Here is an 18,579-nt window from a genome sequence, read left to right on the forward strand (position 1 = left end):
ACTGCTACTGTGCATATTTACCAACAGCAGCAATATTTACCACAGCAAAGTCACAATTAGCTACCAGTAACTCAATATCTGGAAACAAATTGAAATAGTCAGTGAAATCAAGCGAGTGAGTGATTCCTCCTGTTGCTGCTGCTGTTCACTACATCCAGGTGATGTTAGACAGAGGACGGGGTGGGGCTTAACTCAGTAAGCAGTCAGCTAAACAAACACAAATGGGCGCTTTTCTTAAATATGACTCTTATTAAGCTCGTTGAATAAGTGGACGGCGACTTGTCAGAACCGACAAGGAAGTTATGTTGGTGGATTTATAACTCACAAGATTCGACACAAGTCGCTCCACTGTCACGTCTCATATATGTGCGGGTTATCGATGAGGCAGCAGCTTCTCTCTCTCTCTCCCTCTCTCTCTGGACCTGCTGGACGTGCATGTGAGGGAGCGCGCACCGCGGGGCAGCCCCGCCCCTCAGTGAGGGACAGAGCGGAGCAGCAGCGGACAACACACACACCAACGTACATACACAATACCGTGTGTATTACAAGGGAACGCGTACGGTAGATAACCGTGGCATTTTTACAGCGCGGTTGTTTACATCCTCATGCACAACAGGAATGCATTTATTGAAAAAAAAAAAAAAAAAACATAAAAAAAGGGCACTTTTTAATACGAGGCACAAAGGGCAGGGGCTCAAGCACCCTTTGGGCCCTATGTGTGCACGTGCCTGCTCCTATCAATGGAAGAGCTTGTCACAAAGTAGCGATGGGCGTTCCCCCAATAGCCTTTTCGGAATAGCGGGGTCTTTAGAAAAAATAGAAAACCCCGCTATTACGATGAGTGGAAGTCTATTGTCGGAAGTAGGCGGGGTGTAACCCAGACAAGGAGAGGACGAGTCCATCAGTTAGAGAGGAGACGGAGATGAAGACAGACGTCGATCACCAGCTGCTGCTGCTGCTGCTGCTGCTGTGGAGCTCAGGTAGGACTGAGGGACGTGGGTCTGTGGGTCTGTGTAGCTACGTGTCGATAGTTTGATTTTTCCTTTAAACCGAACTGTCAGAAAACTAAAGTAAGTTATGTGGTTTCAAACCAAAAACCAAAAAAAACGAAAATTCTGGCTTTTTATTCCCGTTCATTGGCTTTTGGTTTTAAAACGAAAAAACGAGGAAACCAAAATCAAATAGCTATCAATACCTGTAAATTTTAATTGTCTTTTCGTTTTTGATCTTAAACAACAAAGACCGAGTCGGCAAGCAAGGAAACGTCACTTCCGGTCAGGGCCGTGGGGGAAAACCATAGACTGTTTTTTTATTTTATTTTATTAAACAATTATATATACACAAGCATACAAATATTCAGACATTAAACATACAATGAATAGACAAACAAAAAATATATACATATATACACTGAAAGGGGTACCAACACTATATCATTATATATTAAAAAATATAGGCCTATATACTATATCATACATATATATATATATCATATATCACACATACCACATTACTACATTACGTAATATATATAATACAATACATATATCATAGGTATTATTAAATAGTTGTTTGCAATAATTTATAATATTCTAAGGTTTTTATAGCTTTTCTGTCTTTCATATTTTGTAATAGCTGCATGTAATATCTTATTTCTATTTTAAACTCATAAAAATATGGTTTTTTGGATGACCATTTACATTTATGGATATAATATTTTCCTTGTAAAATAAAAAGATTCAACAAAAACAATTCCTTTCCCTTAAGTTTTTTTTCATCGTAAATAAGAATTATATCTTTTTCTTTTAGTTTAATCTTGATGCCTGTCAAACATTCAAACATGTTTTCTAGTTCTATCCAAAACAAATGAGTATAACGACATTCAAAAAAAAGATGACAAATATTTTCCTCCTCCTGTTCACAAAAAGTACAGTGGATATTAATATTTTTAAATTTAGAGATGGCCTGATTAACAGGGTAAATTGAGTGTATAATTTTAAAAGAAACTTCCTTAATTTTGTTTGTGACACAGTATTTGTTACTTGAAGTCCATACTGAGTTCCAATGTATATCTATGTCCGCAAATTTTGAGTTCCACAATAATTTAGCTGCTGGGGTATTCATTTCTTGGGAAAGTTTCCTCAAATGTCTATTGGTGCATTTTTTATCTGTTAAATCAACACCATCTAACATACATTTTTCTTCAAAATGAACATTTCGCTGTGGTCCATTATCACCTCTTAATAACATCAACAGTCCCGCAGGTATAGCGTCAAATATTATGGCAAACTCTTTCGGTGTAATTGGGAATACATACTTATTTAAGAACTCAGAATAGCTGTACAAGTGTCCATTTTCATTCAACAACTGTGTCAAAAACATTATATTTTGGTCAAACCATCTCTTAAAAAACAAAGATTTATTCTTATATCGAATATTTTGATTATTCCAAATCAGACATTTGTGTGGCGAGAAGTTATGTTTATAAACTGATATCCAAGAAAGTAAAACTTGTTTGTGGAAATTGGCCAGATGGACAGGAAGTTTGTCAACACTATAGTTACAGTTTAAAAGAAATGTAATTCCCCCGACCTTCTTGAAAATAAGCTCTGGTATAATATACCATAATTTACTTACTTCTTGCAAATATCTCTTTAGCCAGTTTATTTTAAAAATTGTGTTAGAAGTGTTGAAATCCAGTGCATTTAAGCCCCCTTGACAGTATGGGTTACACAGTACTGTTCGTTTCAATTGGTGGGGTTTATTTTTCCAAATAAAGTTGAAAATCTTCGTGTCAATCTGTTTAATTTTTTTGGGTGGAACATCCAATACCATAGCTGTATAGACCAGCCGGGATAACCCTTCACTTTTAGATAACAGAATACGTCCACTGATTGATAAATCTCTTAATAGCCACATATCAAACTTTTTTTTAACTTTTTCAATCAGTGGATTAAAATTCAAGTCAACCCTTTTATCTTGTTCTTTACATATTTTAATACCCAGATATGATACAACATCTTTAATACAGATACCTTCTATTTCTGTCAGGTTATTCGGTTTGTCTTTTAAAGCAAAAAGATCACATTGGTAACACTTTACACTAAGGTACACAAAATTAGAGTAGTTAATGAGTAACTAATGAAGAACTAATGAGGAACTAATGAGTAGTTAGTGAGGAACTAAGCTACACAAAATTACAGTAGTTACTGAGGAACTAAGCTACACAAAATTACAGTAGTTACTGAGGAACTACTGATTAATTAACTATTAGTTAATGGTCAGTTCTTCAGGAACCCCTGATCAAATTTCAGAGGAGTAGTTACTGAGGAACTAATGAGTAGTTAGTTAGGGAAATGAGATACACAAAATTACAGTAGTTACTGAGGAACTAATGATTAACTAACTATTAGTTAATGGTCAGTTCTTCAGGAACCCCTGATCAAATTTCCGAGGAGTAGTTAATGAGGAACTAATGAGGAACTATTAATGATCAGTTCTTCATTAACTCATGATATAATTTCATAGAAAGTTAATCACAACTTGATGATTAGCGAACTAGTTACTTCATCAGTACAGAATCATTACTCAATAAAATGTCCAGTAGTTAACCTTTATGACCTAAAGTGACACATAATGAGTGGTTTTTCATTTCTTCATCTTCATCTTTACATTAGTAGTTCCTTAAAAAAATCACAGACAGCAGGATTCTTTAGAAGATTTTATTCATTAATTTCAGACCACATACACATCAATATGACCATCCATGTTGCCTTTGAAATAAATATGATAGTTTGTCACATGTTTGGTAGGCTAAATGAATGTATCATGGGGCTGTGTAGTACTGTATACTGATCACACCGTGGTTCACAGTAAAGTTGTTTGAGGTGCACAAAATTTAGAGTAGTTATTTACTATGAAACAAATTTGGAATGAATGAGGAACTCACTATTAGTTAATGGTGAGTTATTCAGTAACTCCTAATCAAATTACTGAGGAACTAACTATTACTTAATCATTAGTTACCCTTTTTGTGTACCTTAAGGTAAAGTGAGACATCAAAATGAGTAGGTAATGAGTACTGAATCATTACTTAGTCATTAGTTACCCTTTTTGTGTACCTTATAGTAAAGTGAGACATCAAAAGGACTAGGTAATGAGTACTGAATCATTAGTTACCCTTTTTGTGTACCTTATAGTAAAGTGAGACATCAAAAGGACTAGGTAATGAGTACTGAATCATTAGTTACCCATTTTGTGTACCTTATAGTAAAGTGAGACATCAAAATGAGTAGGTAATAAGTACTGAATCATTACTGAATCATTAGTTACTATTTTTGTGTAAGGTACACAAACATTACAGTAGTTACTGATGAACTAATGAGGAACCAAAATAATCATTTGCCTCCATGTGCACCAAAATGACATAGAATGTAAAACAACAACAAAAACCTTTGTAACTTACTTGCTTAAAAAAAGTCATGTCTTTTATTTTGGAAACAAGATCTTCAATTCCGGTGGCTCACCTGTGCAGCTTTACTGTGAGGAGCAGTGAATTCATTTGACGACGATGAGAGAAGTAATGGACAGAGCAAGGAAGAGCAGAAGCTCCCATCTCAACTATATCAGAGACGTTCTATATCTCGAGGATGAGGATGTGACTGTACAGTATAAGTACATTTTAATGGTATCTCTCTCTTTTTTTTATATATATACAAATTCGGTAAGATTGCTCCTCAAATTTACTGTAAGATAACTTTGTCCAAAGTGAATTTAGCCCTCTAAAACCGACCGTAGTTTGGTTAACCGAACGTTACATTGATGCTACGCTTGCACATGTTTTACAAAACATTAAATAACTTATGAACCGTTTATGATAGAGACGAGCTGTGAACAGCATCTGAATCGGGGGGGTTATCCGCTTTCCGAGGGTCCTTGAATGGTGCCTCTACGACAACACGTGACACTGGAAGAGAAGCTAAACCGAGCATAGCATTGATGCTGAGGTTGCACATTTTTGTCAATATTTAATAACTTATGAACCGTATATGATAGAGACGAGTTGTGAACAGCATCTGAATCACTGGATTTTTTGAATGGTGCCTCTATGACAACAAGGGACGATATGCGTCATGTAACCACATGGTAAGGGAACAGAGCTAAACCGAGCTAGCATCAATGCAACACTTGAGCATACTTTCATAGAGGCACCATTGAAGGACCCTCGGAAAGCAAAGAATCCCGCGATTCAGATGCAGTTAACAGGTTATTTAATGTTTTGTACAACGTGTGCAAGTGTAGCATCAATGCTACATTCTGTTAACCGACCATAGCATCGATGCTATGCTAGGTCACTTTGGAGAAAGTTAGCATAGTAAAATTTGAGGAGTCATCTTACACATCTTCCAAAAAAAAAAAAAAAAAGACAGATACCATTAAAATATCACTGTACGGTCACACCCTCATCCTCGAGATATCGTCGAAATGGGATTTTCCTTCTTTTGCTTTTCCCTGCATGGTCCATTGCTTCTCTTGTGGCATGGTCAATTGCTTCTCTTGTGCCAAGTGAATTCACTGCTCCTCACAGTAAAGATGCACAGGAAATGATGATCTCGTTTCCAAAATAAAAGACAAATGACACTTTGTAAATGACCTTTATGATAAGAACATTACTTCATTTGTTGTTTTTATGTTTATTTATTTAGTTTCTGAACATTAGTCAAGGTCAGGGCTTTATTTCTTATATATTAAGCCGACGTTATATTCAGTGCTTTTATTTTGAAAGCGTCTCGCCGAGACCTCATAAACTTCCGGTGCTACGGATTTTACCGGCAGTGTGTCTGCAAGGCCAGAGTGTCTTCAATGCTAAAAGTGTGCCTAACTTACATGAAACGCCCTAGCACCTGGCTAATAAGGGGCACAAGGTTTGTTTTTGTTACCTTTTCATGTTATATTTATGTCCGGCTCGAGTTTGGTCGCCGTTGATAGTCTCATGTATGTATGGAACATGTTGTGGTTAGCGGTAGCTATTAGCATTGGCCAGCTCGGCTTAGTTAGCTTAGCTTAGCTCCATCTCACTTCAATACATTGAAGTGAGATAAAGCTAAGCTAACTCGTTGATTGTTTTATTAATGCAACAGGACTGTTTTGTCTGTTTAATGTGAGGTCTGGTAAGGTTAAAAACAGTTTATTGGATTAAAAACAAACGGTTAAAAATATTTATTTCATGGTAATACAGCACTCCATTTGGATATTGTCTTTTGATTAAATAGATAAAAAGGGAGTCAACTTACATTGAGCATGTTTTTATTTCCTTTACCCTGTTTTTAACATTTTTAACTCTTCCTTCTACCCTGTTTTTAACTCTACTTTCCCTACCTTGTTTTAACAATTGTAGCACTTTGAGATCGTGCCGATGAAAAGTGCATTACAAATTAAATTTATTATTATTATTATTATTATGATTGTTTATGTGATAAAAGCAGTTAAAAATAATTTCATTTATGTAAAAGGAAAGGTAACTGTATTTTATTTTCTTCTCATAGCTCTTACGGTGTGTCTGCAACTGAATACGGTCCATGGAATGAAGGAATGTGAACCATCAGTTTCATCATTTGTGACCATCATTTAGCTGGGGACGCTACACACTTGTTATTTTTTATTAGGCTATTATTAAAACAAGAAAGCTACAAAGGTTTTTCTTTTCTTTTCTTTGTCTTTTTATTATTATTTTTTTTACATTCTATCATATTTTCTTGTGTGTGGACATAAAAAAAATGTTATTTTGGTGTACCTGTGCAGGTAAAATCTTATTTTGGTGCCCGTGAAGACAAAAGTTATTTTGGTGCACATAGAGGCAAATGATTATTTTGGTTCTTCATTAGTTCATCAGTAACTACTGTAATGTTTGTGTACCTTACACAAAAATAGTAACTAATGACTAGGTAATGATTCAGTACTTATTACCTACTCATATTGATGTCTCACTTTACTATAAGGTGCACAAAAAGAGTAACTAATGATTCAGTAATGATTCAGTACTCATCACCTAGTCATTTTGATGTCTCACTTTACTATAAGGTACACAAAAAGGGTAACTAATGATTCAGTACTCATTACCTAGTCATTTTGATCAGTGTTGTTTTCGTTAACGATGACGATGACGAAATATTTTCGTTGACGCCCCTTTTTTTCATGACGATAACGAGACGGTGACGAGACGAACATGGCTCTCTGATGACGAAAACATGACGAGACTTGTGTGAGTTTTCGTTGACGAGACGAGAACGGACGTAAATGTTCGTGGTCGGGCTGTGATCGCCTCTACATTCCATATTATGGATTGTCATTACTAGCTGCACACGATTTAGCAACGGCTCCGTCAACAACAGAACAACGCTGCTGAGACGAGCCGCGGTGCGCCGCCGCCCGGTGCTTGTGATCAGAGCGGCAGAGAGCAGCAGGCAGTGATCCGCTGCTCTGGTGACCTCGGTCAGTGCGGTGCAGCCGCTCCGCGGCGCTGACGGGTGGTCAGACGTTCAAATGCATGACATTTCTGCTTATTGTGCGTGTAATCTGTCCATTAAAATCAACAAGTGTCTGCAACACTGCTGCATCCTTGTGTGGTCACGTCCACCACCTGGCATGCAGCGCACATTCTGCTCAACACACCTGCCGTCACTCCATCAGAAAAAAAACTGAATGCACTACTGTTACCACTTTATCTGTGTGTAGGCTAATGGATAATCCTTAGACCATAAAGTATTTGGCATTGGGTGGAAACATTGTGTGTAAAACCATTCCTTTATTGAATTAATTTGTTGAAAGACTTTTTTTTTTTTTTTTTTACTGAAACTGACTAAAACTAGACGAAAACCTTGTTGAGTTTTCGTCGACTAAAACTAGACTAAAACTATCACATATAGGAATGACTAAAATTGACTAAAACTAATAAGTATTTTCGTCAAAAAGACTAAGACTAAGACTAAATCTAAAATGCCTGCCAAAAACAACACTGATTTTGATGTCTCACTTTACTATAAGGTACACAAAATAGGTAACTAATGATTCAGTACTCATTACCTAGTCCTTTTGATGTCTCACTTTACTATAAGGTACACAAAAAGGGTAACTAATGATTCAGTACTCATTACCTACTCAATTTGATTTCTCACTTTACTATAAGGTACACAAAAAGGGTAACTAATGACTAAGTAATGATTCAGTACTCATTACCTAGTCCTTTTGATGTCTCACTTTACTATAAGGTACACAAAAAGGGTAACTAATGACTAAGTAATGATTCAGTACTCATTACCTACTCATTTTGATGTCTCACTTTACCTTAAGGTACACAAAAAGGGTAACTAATGATTAAGTAATAGTTAGTTCCTCAGTAATTTGATTAGGAGTTACTGAATAACTCACCATTAACTAATAGTGAGTTCCTCATTCATTCCAAATTTGTTTCATAGTAAATAACTACTCTAAATTTTGTGCACCTCAAACAACTTTACTGTGAACCACGGTGTGATCAGTATACAGTACTACACAGCCCCATGATACATTCATTTAGCCTACCAAACATGTGACAAACTATCATATTTATTTCGAAGGCAACATGGATGGTCATATTGATGTGTATGTGGTCTGAAATTAATGAATAAAATCTTCTAAAGAATCCTGCTGTCTGTGATTTTTTAAGGAACTACTAATGTAAAGATGAAGATGAAGAAATGAAAAACCACTCATTATGTGTCACTTTAGGTCATAAAGGTTAACTACTGGACATGTTACTGAGTAATGATTCTGTACTGATGAAGTAACTAGTTCACTAATCATCAAGTTGTGATTAACTTTCTATGAAATTTGATCATGAGTTAATGAAGAACTGATCATTAATAGTTCCTCATTAGTTCCTCATTAACTACTCCTCTGAAATTTGATCAGGGGTTCCTGAAGAACTGACCATTAACTAATAGTTAGTTAATCATTAGTTCCTCAGTAACTACTGTAATTTTGTGTATCTCATTTCCCTAACTAACTACGCATTAGTTCCTCATTAACTACTCCTCTGAAATTTGATCAGGGGTTCCTGAAGAACTGACCATTAACTAATAGTTAATTAATCAGTAGTTCCTCAGTAACTATTGTAATTTTGTGTACCTTAGTTCCTCAGTAACTACTGTAATTTTGTGTAGCTCAATTCCTCACTAACTACTCATTAGTTCCTCATTAGTTCTTCATTAGTTACTCATTAACTACTCTAATTTTGTGTACCTTAGTGTAAAGTGTTACCATCACATTTATTAATATTAACCTTCAAGCCTGACACCAAAGAAAATGCATTGAGACAGTCAATTGCTTTTTTAACCTCATTTTCATTCTTTAAAAAAATAGTAGTGTCGTCGGCTAGTTGACAGTATTTCAATTGATTTTCTGCAAGTTGGATGCCTCTAAAATAATCTTTATTAATATGAAGTGCCATTGTTTGCATGATTAGTAGAAATAAAAAAGGTGCAATCGGGTCTCCTTGTTTAACCCCTCTGTCTATATTAAAGCTACGGGTGGTTCCATTTAACAGCTTCACTGAACTGGTACAGCTTCTATATAATGTCTGAATTGCAGATTTAAAATAAGAGCCAAAACCAAAAAAGTCCAAAGTGTTAAACAAAAAAGAATGTTCTATGGTATCAAAAGCTTTATAGTAATCTATGAATAGTATAAAGCTGTTGTCATCAATAAATTCATGGTAGTCAATTAAGTCAAGAATTAAACGAACATTATTACTTATATGTCTACCACTCATAAAACCAGACTGGCAATCATCAATAATTGTTTGAAGACAAGGTTTAAGTCTTTGAGCAAAAATAAGTGATAATAACTTAACATCATTATTAATTAAAGTGATTGGCCTCCAATTGTCAATACTTATTGGGTCTTTTCCAGGTTTGGGAATTAATGTAATGAGGCCTTGAGACATGGATGAGGGTAGTTTCCCCATAGACAGAGCTTCCTTATAAACATTAAACAAAAATTCTGAAACCTCTTCCTTGAAAGTTTTATAAAACTCACTCGTTAAGCCATCATTCCCAGGGGACTTATTATCTTTTAACATAGAAATACATGCATTGATCTCTTCTTGGGTAATGTCCTGATCACATATATTTTTCTGTTCTTCATCTATTCGTTTTACATCCCCATCTATAGAACTAAAAAAAGAAAACGAATCACATGAATCAACTTTTTTCTTGTACAAGTTTTCATAAAAATTCTTAACAAAATTAGATATTTCAATGGCATTGTCTGTAATCTGGCCATTGATATTTAATTTAATTATTGAGGAGGTTTCTGCATTTCTTTTTTCCAAATTGAAAAAATATTTTGTGTTCTTTTCACCTTCCTCCATCCATTTTCTTCTAGATCTTACAAAGGCCCCTCTTGCTTTATCTTCATAGATCTGATCTAGTTGTAATTGTAATGTAATCAGATTTTCTTTATCTTGTTCGTTTGGGTTTGGATTTTCATATATCATAATTATCGTTTTTATTATATTATCCTCCATTATGCGTTTGTTTTTTGTAATTTCTTTACTTCTGTGGGATGCTAGTCTTCTAATTTGATATTTTAAGAACTCCCATTGCTCCCCAAAAGAGTTCAGTGCTTTTGCCTTTCTCCAGCTTTCATTAATAGTTAACTTTGCCAAGTTTAGAAATTGTTTATCTTCTAAGAGAGTATTATTTAATTTCCAATAACTTGTTCTAATCCTTTGATCATGATCTGTAGTGCTATTGAGATTAACTGAAATATATATCAATTTATGATCTGTAAGTACAGAAGGTTCAATATAAACATCCATGATTTCTTTCTCCATAACTGTCGATATCAACCAAAAATCTATTCTTGACTGTTTACTCAAGTCTTTTGTTTGCCATGTAAACTGACTTTTATCAGGATTTCTATACCTCCATATATCAAAACAATTTAAATTAAAACACAATTTATCAGTTTCTGCAGTTTTATCAACTCTCACCGGACGCGGTGGCAAACAATCCAAAAGTGGATCTTTAATGGAGTTCCAATCTCCTCCAAGGATTAGTTTCGCACTGGGGAATAGCATTAAAAATGAACAAATTTCTTCTTCCATTTCTTCAAATAAGACTCGGTTTCTGAAGCTATTATTGAAACCATAAATATTACTCAGTATGGAAATGGTGTCCATAACTTTCACAACCAAAATAATCCATCTTCCAGATACATGAATTTTATTCTTCAAAATTTTACCTTTAAACTTCCCCTTTAAAATGGCTACACCTGCTGAATTATTACTGCCATAAGACATCCAAATGTCCTCTCCCCATTGCTGCTTCCAAAATTTATAATCATTCACTAAAGCATGGGTCTCTTGTAAAAGATAGAAATCAGCTTTAAATTTTTTGCAGAAAAGAAAGACAGCTTTCCTCTTTAAATTGTCTCGGATACCCCTAACATTCAATGAGCACAGTGATAGGGACAGTGTCGCTCACCCACACACTCCGAGAGAGAGAAAAAGAAAAAGAAAAAAAGAAAAGAAAATGATTTTAATACCTAGTCTACTTTAACAGTCTACTTTAAAGTTATACCTGATCATTTATGACGAGTCTTACTTGCTGTCATCCATCATATCGCAGTTCCTTCCCGTCGATTATGGCTTTGGCCCCCCTGAAGAAAGCCCTTTTTCCTTCCTTGCGCGCTGCCTCGATGTGGGGCCACAGTCTGTTTCTAGTCTCTTTGTCCCTCGATGTCAAGTCCTCTCCGAATCTGATTTTCCTTGATGTGAGATAGTCTGCGTTCTTGGCGTTTTTCCAAACCGTTTCTCTGGTTGCTCTGGAAGTAAAACGCGTGATGATTGGTCGTATTCTATCTTCGGTTCTTCTTCCTACCCGGTGGCTGACGTCGATGTGGAGATGGAGAAGATTCCCGAGCTCTGGAGCAATTGCCCGGCAGATGTCCTCCACTCGCTGCTTGACGTCTTCTCCTTCTTGCTCTGGAAGTCCGTGGAGTCTCAAGTTCCAACGTCTCTGGTAACGGTCAGCATCATTCACCTTGTCCTCTAACTCAGATATCCTCTTTTCATGGTCAGCAGTTGCCTTCTTCACAATGGTTACATCTTTTTTCATATCCTGAATTTCTTTGAAGAGGAATTCTGCATTTTCTTTCAAGGCGTTGATACTTGTTGCATTATGTTGGATCAGCTTCTCCAGGCCATCTGCTTTCTTTTCCAGACCATCAGCTCTTTGGTCTATTTTTCTTTCCAGCAACTTTATGATATTGCCCTGTACCTCCGCCAGCGTTGGCTCGGGTCTCACTTTCTTCGATGCGGGAGTACTCGGCATGGAGTCAGGTAGCGGCACGCATTCAGGGCTTTGAGGGCGTGCATAGGAATGTAAATCCGTATGACTGACTTCCATCTCTGCCCCAACCGTGGGAATGGTATTACTTAGGATAGTAAAGAGGTTTCTATCCACCTTGACTGTGCGAAATCTTCCTCCTCTATCTTTTCCTCTTCTCCCAGCCATGGTGGCTATCGGCGTCCCAGGTGTTGTCACTCACCGGGTTGATTAGCGCTGGCAGAGATTTTCTTTTTTCTTTCTTTTCCACAGGTTTGCCTTCGCTAGAAGTTGAGATATCTGTCTCAAACTTTCAGATAAGGTCTTGATATTGTTTAGAGATACCTTTCATAGTTGGTATAACCTATAAATCGAACTTTAGGTGTTCAAAATCAGAGCTCTCTCAGTCGCGTGCCATCCGCACTCCCCCCGCACTCCGGCATCCAAAAAACCATAGACTGTAAAAAGAATGGACGTAGCGTCCGTGACGTCACCCATTGGTTTTGGGGAGTCTGTTTTGTGCCGCTACTACGGGGGTTTGAGCCGCGCCATGTTGGATTCTACTTGCCATATTTGGAGCGGTGCGGCCGTTGGCCGGCCGAGAGCCCGCCCACTGGCCTCCTAGCAGCGGTCGCCGGACCTGTCACTCAACGGTTCTGCGCCCTGATTGGCCAGAACTTTAACCTGTTCACGCAGGCCCCCTAGTGGTTGGGACGCCGGCGTCCCAAATCAATAACACACGAACGGCGTCCTTAATACAAACGAAAGTAGGCCTGGTGTAATTAAAACTCCACCACAGACCTTTTAAGGACACTTTCGGCAACATGTAGAAAAAAAAATGAAGTTTTTAGGTGCTACGGTTTTTTCACAGTCACTGAAAATGTCTCAAACAATATCAGACTACGGCAGCCCGCAAGTGACGTCACGTCAACAACGAAGGTGATTTAAACATATGTACCATCTGTACACCTCTTCTTTCACCACCAAAAAATCATAAACTGTCATATAAACAAAGGCAAAGCACAAAAATGCAGTTTTTACCCCATTAAAGGTTTAAACAAGCCTGCTCACTCTACACAAACAAACCCGGAAGTCATTTTCGAGTGCCGAAAAAGACGGACATAAACAGTCACAGACCCACTAAAACACTGAATAAAATTACAAGCTTACCCTCTTTTTCAAGCTGAAGATGTGCTCGACAAAACCGGCTTGGTTGATTTTATCCATCGTGACCAGATAATCCTTCAATGGTTACGTTTACCCGCAGTGCTAATGCTATGAGCTATTATCCGTCAGACTGCGCACCCGCTTTGCGCATCTCTCGTCGCCTGTCAATCAAAGTCACGGGGGTGAAAACTTTTTGGTCCAATAGCAGAGACTCTAAGGTGGGACCTGATGTATAATGATCCCTGATTGGGCAAAGCTTAAGCCTGCACCCAGCTGGTTCCTGTGGTTCCCTCTCCCCCTAGTGTCAACAAGTAAGCAATACAAGTATCCACAAAAAGTGTGTTTTTACTGCCCCAAGTTTAATTAAAATAATAATAAAAGACAAAATGAACTATTTCAAATGTCCTTGTTAATTTAAGCCATCACTGATGGTTGTGGGATGTTTACTTCTGGAGTTTTAAAGGAAAATAACAATATAATACAGGCGAAAATAGGTAAATTCATGTTTGGATGGGTTTTGGACACTAAATATTCATCCCCATACATTAAATTTTCAAATGGCATTTTACTTATGTAACTGGTGTTCCTAAAAGCCATCAAGTGTGTGATTGGCCCCAGTAAGTTATCTGTTGGAAAAAAAAAAAATCTCACTAAAATCTTGCAGTGTGCATTTTAGCCAAATTGGACAATTTTGGACAGTTTTTGCACGCTGTACATCGCCAAGGGACACTGTTTGGAAAAACTCTATAGTGCCTCAGTAGTTTTACATATCAACCTAAAATTTGGTACATATGTGGACAGGGAGTGTGTGAACCATATATGTAAAATTCAACCTGTTTTATAATTAGGATTTTGATATATCACCTTTTCACCAAAACTTTCAAACTCGTTTTTTTTTTTTTCAAAAAAAATTTGTAATTTCAGAAGCCCATTTTTTTATGGAATGACTCAATTCAATATTTTATAGATATAGATGTAAAGGGACAAAGGTTTTCTTTCATTTAAGCCATTAACCATAGTTGTGGGATTAGTACTTCTGTAAATAAAAAGCTTTAATTGCAGTGATACAAAAACAGGCGGAAATTGCCAAAAATGGCCTCTGCATGAAGAGGTTAACCCTAATAATAGAGAGCCTAAGCGGAAGCAGGAAGTAACGGTCACCATGGGACCTCAACTCTGAAAAGCTCGCCATTCAAATGAACGGGACTGAAAATTTTATTTCGTGATCCGTTTGAATTGTGCCATGAGAAAAAAATATGACCTCTACCTGTTTAAAACATCACGTTTCATCCCGAGAAATCAGCAGTTTGTTGTAAAGCTATTGTAGAATAAAATTCAGAAGAATCTGTAAGCCGAAAGACTACAAGTTGCGTAGGTGACGTCACCAAATGCCGCCCTTTCCCGTGTCAGTTGGTGACGTATTTTTTGTGGGACACAGATCTGTAGTCCGTAGAGCGGTCTTTACACAAAATACATTCTTCTGTTGCCGTTTTATGATAAACGGCTGATTTCTCTTCATGAAACGTGATGTTTTAAACAGGTAGAGGACATATTTTTTTCTCATGGCGCAATTCAATCGGATCACGAAATAAAATTTTCAGTCTCATTCATTTGAATGGCGAGTTTTTCAGAGTTGAGGTCCCATGGCGCCGTTACTTCCTGCTTCCGCTTAGGCTCTCTATAGTAAAACGGTAGAGTTTAAAAAAAATTCACCCCCCTCAGAGTGTGTGCGGGGGTAGAAACTATCTGTTGAGACCAAAAAAATAAAATGTACCAGGCTGTAAATATGTTTTTTTAAGCTGTAAAATCGGCTATTTTAACATGGGGCTCGATTGGAGTTGCTCCCTTCTGGAGCCAGCCCCCAGCGACAGCCGGGGGGATTGCAGCTTTTTGAATGCGGAAGTGAGCTTCACTTCTCAGACCGACAACTGCCCCCTTGGGGAAAACCATAGACTGTAAAAAGAATGGACGTAGCGTCCGTGACGTCACCCATTGGTTTGGGGGAGTCTGTTTTGTGCCGCTACTACGGGGGTTTGAGCCGCGCCATGTTGGATTCTACTTGCCATATTTGGAGCGGTGCGGCCGTTGGCCGGCCGAGGGCCCGCCCACTGGCCTCGTAACAGCGGTCGCCGGACCTGTCACTCAACGGTTCTGCTCCCTAATTGGCCAGAACTTTAAACCTAATAATAGTAAAACGGTAGAGTTTTAAAAAAATTCACCCCCCTCAGAGTGTGTGCGGGGGTAGAAACTATCGATTGAGACCAAAAAAATAAAATGTACCAGGCTGTAAATATGTTTTTTTAAGCTGTAAAATCGGCTATTTTAACATGGGGCTTAATTGGAGTTGCTCCCTTCTGGAGCCAGCCCCCAGCAACAGCCGGGGGGATTGCAGCTTTTTGAATGCGGAAGTGAGCTTCACTTCTCAGACTGACAACTGCCCCCTTGGGGAAAACAAACCGTTTTCCCCATAGACCGAGTCGGCAAGCAAGGAAACGTCACTTCCGGTCAGGGCCGTGGGGGAAAACAAACCGTTTTCCCCATACACACTCATGCAAAAAGGCTTATCATGATCGGGTCGATTGTTGTCGTAATATAAATATAAATATAAATATACGGACAACAATCGACCCGATCATGATAAGTTTTTTAATATATAGCCCTTTGACAGCATATACAAGTGATTCAAACCAAGAAATGACAGCGGACAAGCGTTTGACAAAGGTTTAAAATACCGCCTTTTTGCATGAGTGTGTATGGGGAAAACGGTTTGTTTTCCCCCACGGCCCTGACCGGAAGTGACGTTTCCTTGCTTGCCGACTCGGTCTATTAACGTCGATGACCGGAAGGGCGCGGTAAAGTTGGTTTTATAGGCTATTCGACATTCGCTAGTTTTTTCTGTTTCTAACTTTAATAGCGTCATGAAAACTGCACCAATTTCATCCAGGTTGATATTATTTTGTAGAGATCAGTGAGCCACACATTTCACAGGTCTCATCAACTCACCAACCTCAGTGGCTGTGGCGAAAACTCAAAGGAACAGCGCTGAATGTCTTTCCGAGTCTACTGTGCGGCAGCCGGGGCGCTTAGGGACCGTCGTAAAATTGCAATGTCGGATTTTTCCGTTAGAACAAATAAAAAAAATAACAACAACACAGAAATACTGTCATTACCACAAAGCTAAGAGTTTCACAGCATTTTATTATTCACTCATATTCAATAGCGCCACCATTTGGTCAGTTATAAGCATTTTACCTTTGGGCTGATAACATTCTTGATTTTATTTTGAAATAGCTCTCTGGAATTTCAACTTACAAACACCATTCCACTTCTCATTTGTTTGTAAGGTTGGTATTGATCTTTCACAACCATTATCTCCCAGAAAATCATGTAAAAAAAATCCACAAACAATAAGTATTCATTGAACATTGTGTATGAATATTTCTTGATTTTATTTTGAAATAGCTCTCTGGAATTTCAACCTACAAACACCATTCTACTTCTCATTTGTTTGTAAGGTTGGTATTGATCTTTCACAACCATTATCTCCCAGAAAATCATGTAAAAACAAAACAAAAAAATCCCTAAACAATTAGTATCCATTGACCTTATTTTATGAATATTTCTTGATTTTATTTTGAAATAGCTCTCTGGAATTTCAACCTACAAACACCATTCTACTTCTCATTTGTTTCTAAGGTTGGTATTGATCTTTCACAACCATTATCTCTCAGAAAATCTCTGCCTTATGCTCTGGCCTGCTCCTTCTGCTTGTGGACTGGTTGCTAGCCGTGGCTTGTTCTGAGCTCTTTGAAACTATGAGGTGCGATTGACTTTCTGCCTGGAGCTGCTGTGGTGGGGCTTGAGATTGGTCCTAAATCACAGCAGCACACAGCAGTTTCTTATACACTGCTTTGGGGCTTGGGATCCACCTCACCCATTCTGCACTGCTTTAGAGGCCTGCTCCATCCATCCTGCTCTATAGCCTAAGGTCTTTCCATCCATTCACCCTGCTCTGTATCCTGCGGCCTGCTCCGCAGCCTGAAGCCTGAAGCTTGCTTCATCATCCTGCTCTACAGCCTGCGGCCTGTTACATCCTCCCTGCTCTGCAGCCTGAGGCCTGTTACATCCACCCTGCTCTGCAGCCTGAGGCCTGTTACATCCACCCTGCTCTGCAGCCTGAGGCCTGTTACATCCTCCCTGCTCTGCAGCCTGAGGCCTGTTACATCCTCCCTGCTCTACAGCCTGCGGCCTGTTACATCCTCCCTGCTCTGCAGCCTGAGGCCTGTTACATCCACCCTGCTCTGCAGCCTGAGGCCTGCTCCATCCACCCTGCTCTGCAGCCTGAGGCCTGGTTCATCCACCCTGCTCTGCAGCCTGAGGCCTGCTCCATCCACCCTGCTCTGGAGCCTGAGGCCTGTTACATCCACCCTGCTCTGGAGCCTGAGGCCTGGTTCATCCACCCTGCTCTGCAGCCTGAGGCCTGTTACATCCACCCTGCTCTGCAGCCTGAGGCCTGCTCCATCCACCCTGCTCTGCAGCCTGAGGCCTGCTCCATCCACCCTGCTCTGCAGCCTGAAGCCTGGTTCATCACTACTCATCGCTACTGTGACTCTCTTGGACCTTGGGTTAACCAGCCACCATGGGGAGTGCACATCAGCTATTGTGCTTTCTCCTCCAATTATTCCAAACCCTGAAACCAATAACTTGCTTAGTGAACGAAGTGAACAAGTGCTGATTCATTTTTATATGGATTATTTTATCTTTGCACAATGGTTATGTCTTGTTTGCACCTCTGTCTTAGAATCAAACTTCATATTGTCTGATAAGTCTCTTGTCATGTTGCATGCTAGACTACACTCCAAAACAGAAACACCTAGCAACCTTGAAATTACTAGGAAAAGATTTCTGTTGTTTATTTTACTTTTGATCTCTGGTATTCAGCCAAACCCTGGTCCTGGTACTGCTATCTGTAACACACCTGCTGAATTTAAGGATAGAACCGGGCTAGGTGTAATCCATTTGAATATTCGTAGTCTGCCATCAA

The 18,579-nt window shown here is 38.5% G+C and overlaps 1 protein-coding gene across 1 annotated transcript in view; it reads left to right on the forward strand.

Moving 5' to 3' along the window:
* The first annotated feature begins 777 nt into the window (after nucleotides 1-777).
* Nucleotides 778-18,579, forward strand: part of LOC310993699 (scavenger receptor cysteine-rich type 1 protein M130-like) — a 149,963-nt gene continuing 132,161 nt past the window's right edge. Inside the window, exon 1 of the mRNA XM_083982132.1 lies at nucleotides 778-980. Coding sequence (XP_083838258.1) covers nucleotides 923-980 — 58 coding nt within the window. The 5' untranslated portion in view covers nucleotides 778-922. The remainder of the gene's footprint in view (nucleotides 981-18,579) is intronic.

The sequence above is a fragment of the Trachurus trachurus genome (genome assembly GCF_905171665.1).
Source record: "Trachurus trachurus genome assembly, chromosome: 11".
In the NCBI taxonomy this organism is placed as follows: Eukaryota; Metazoa; Chordata; class Actinopteri; order Carangiformes; family Carangidae; genus Trachurus; species Trachurus trachurus.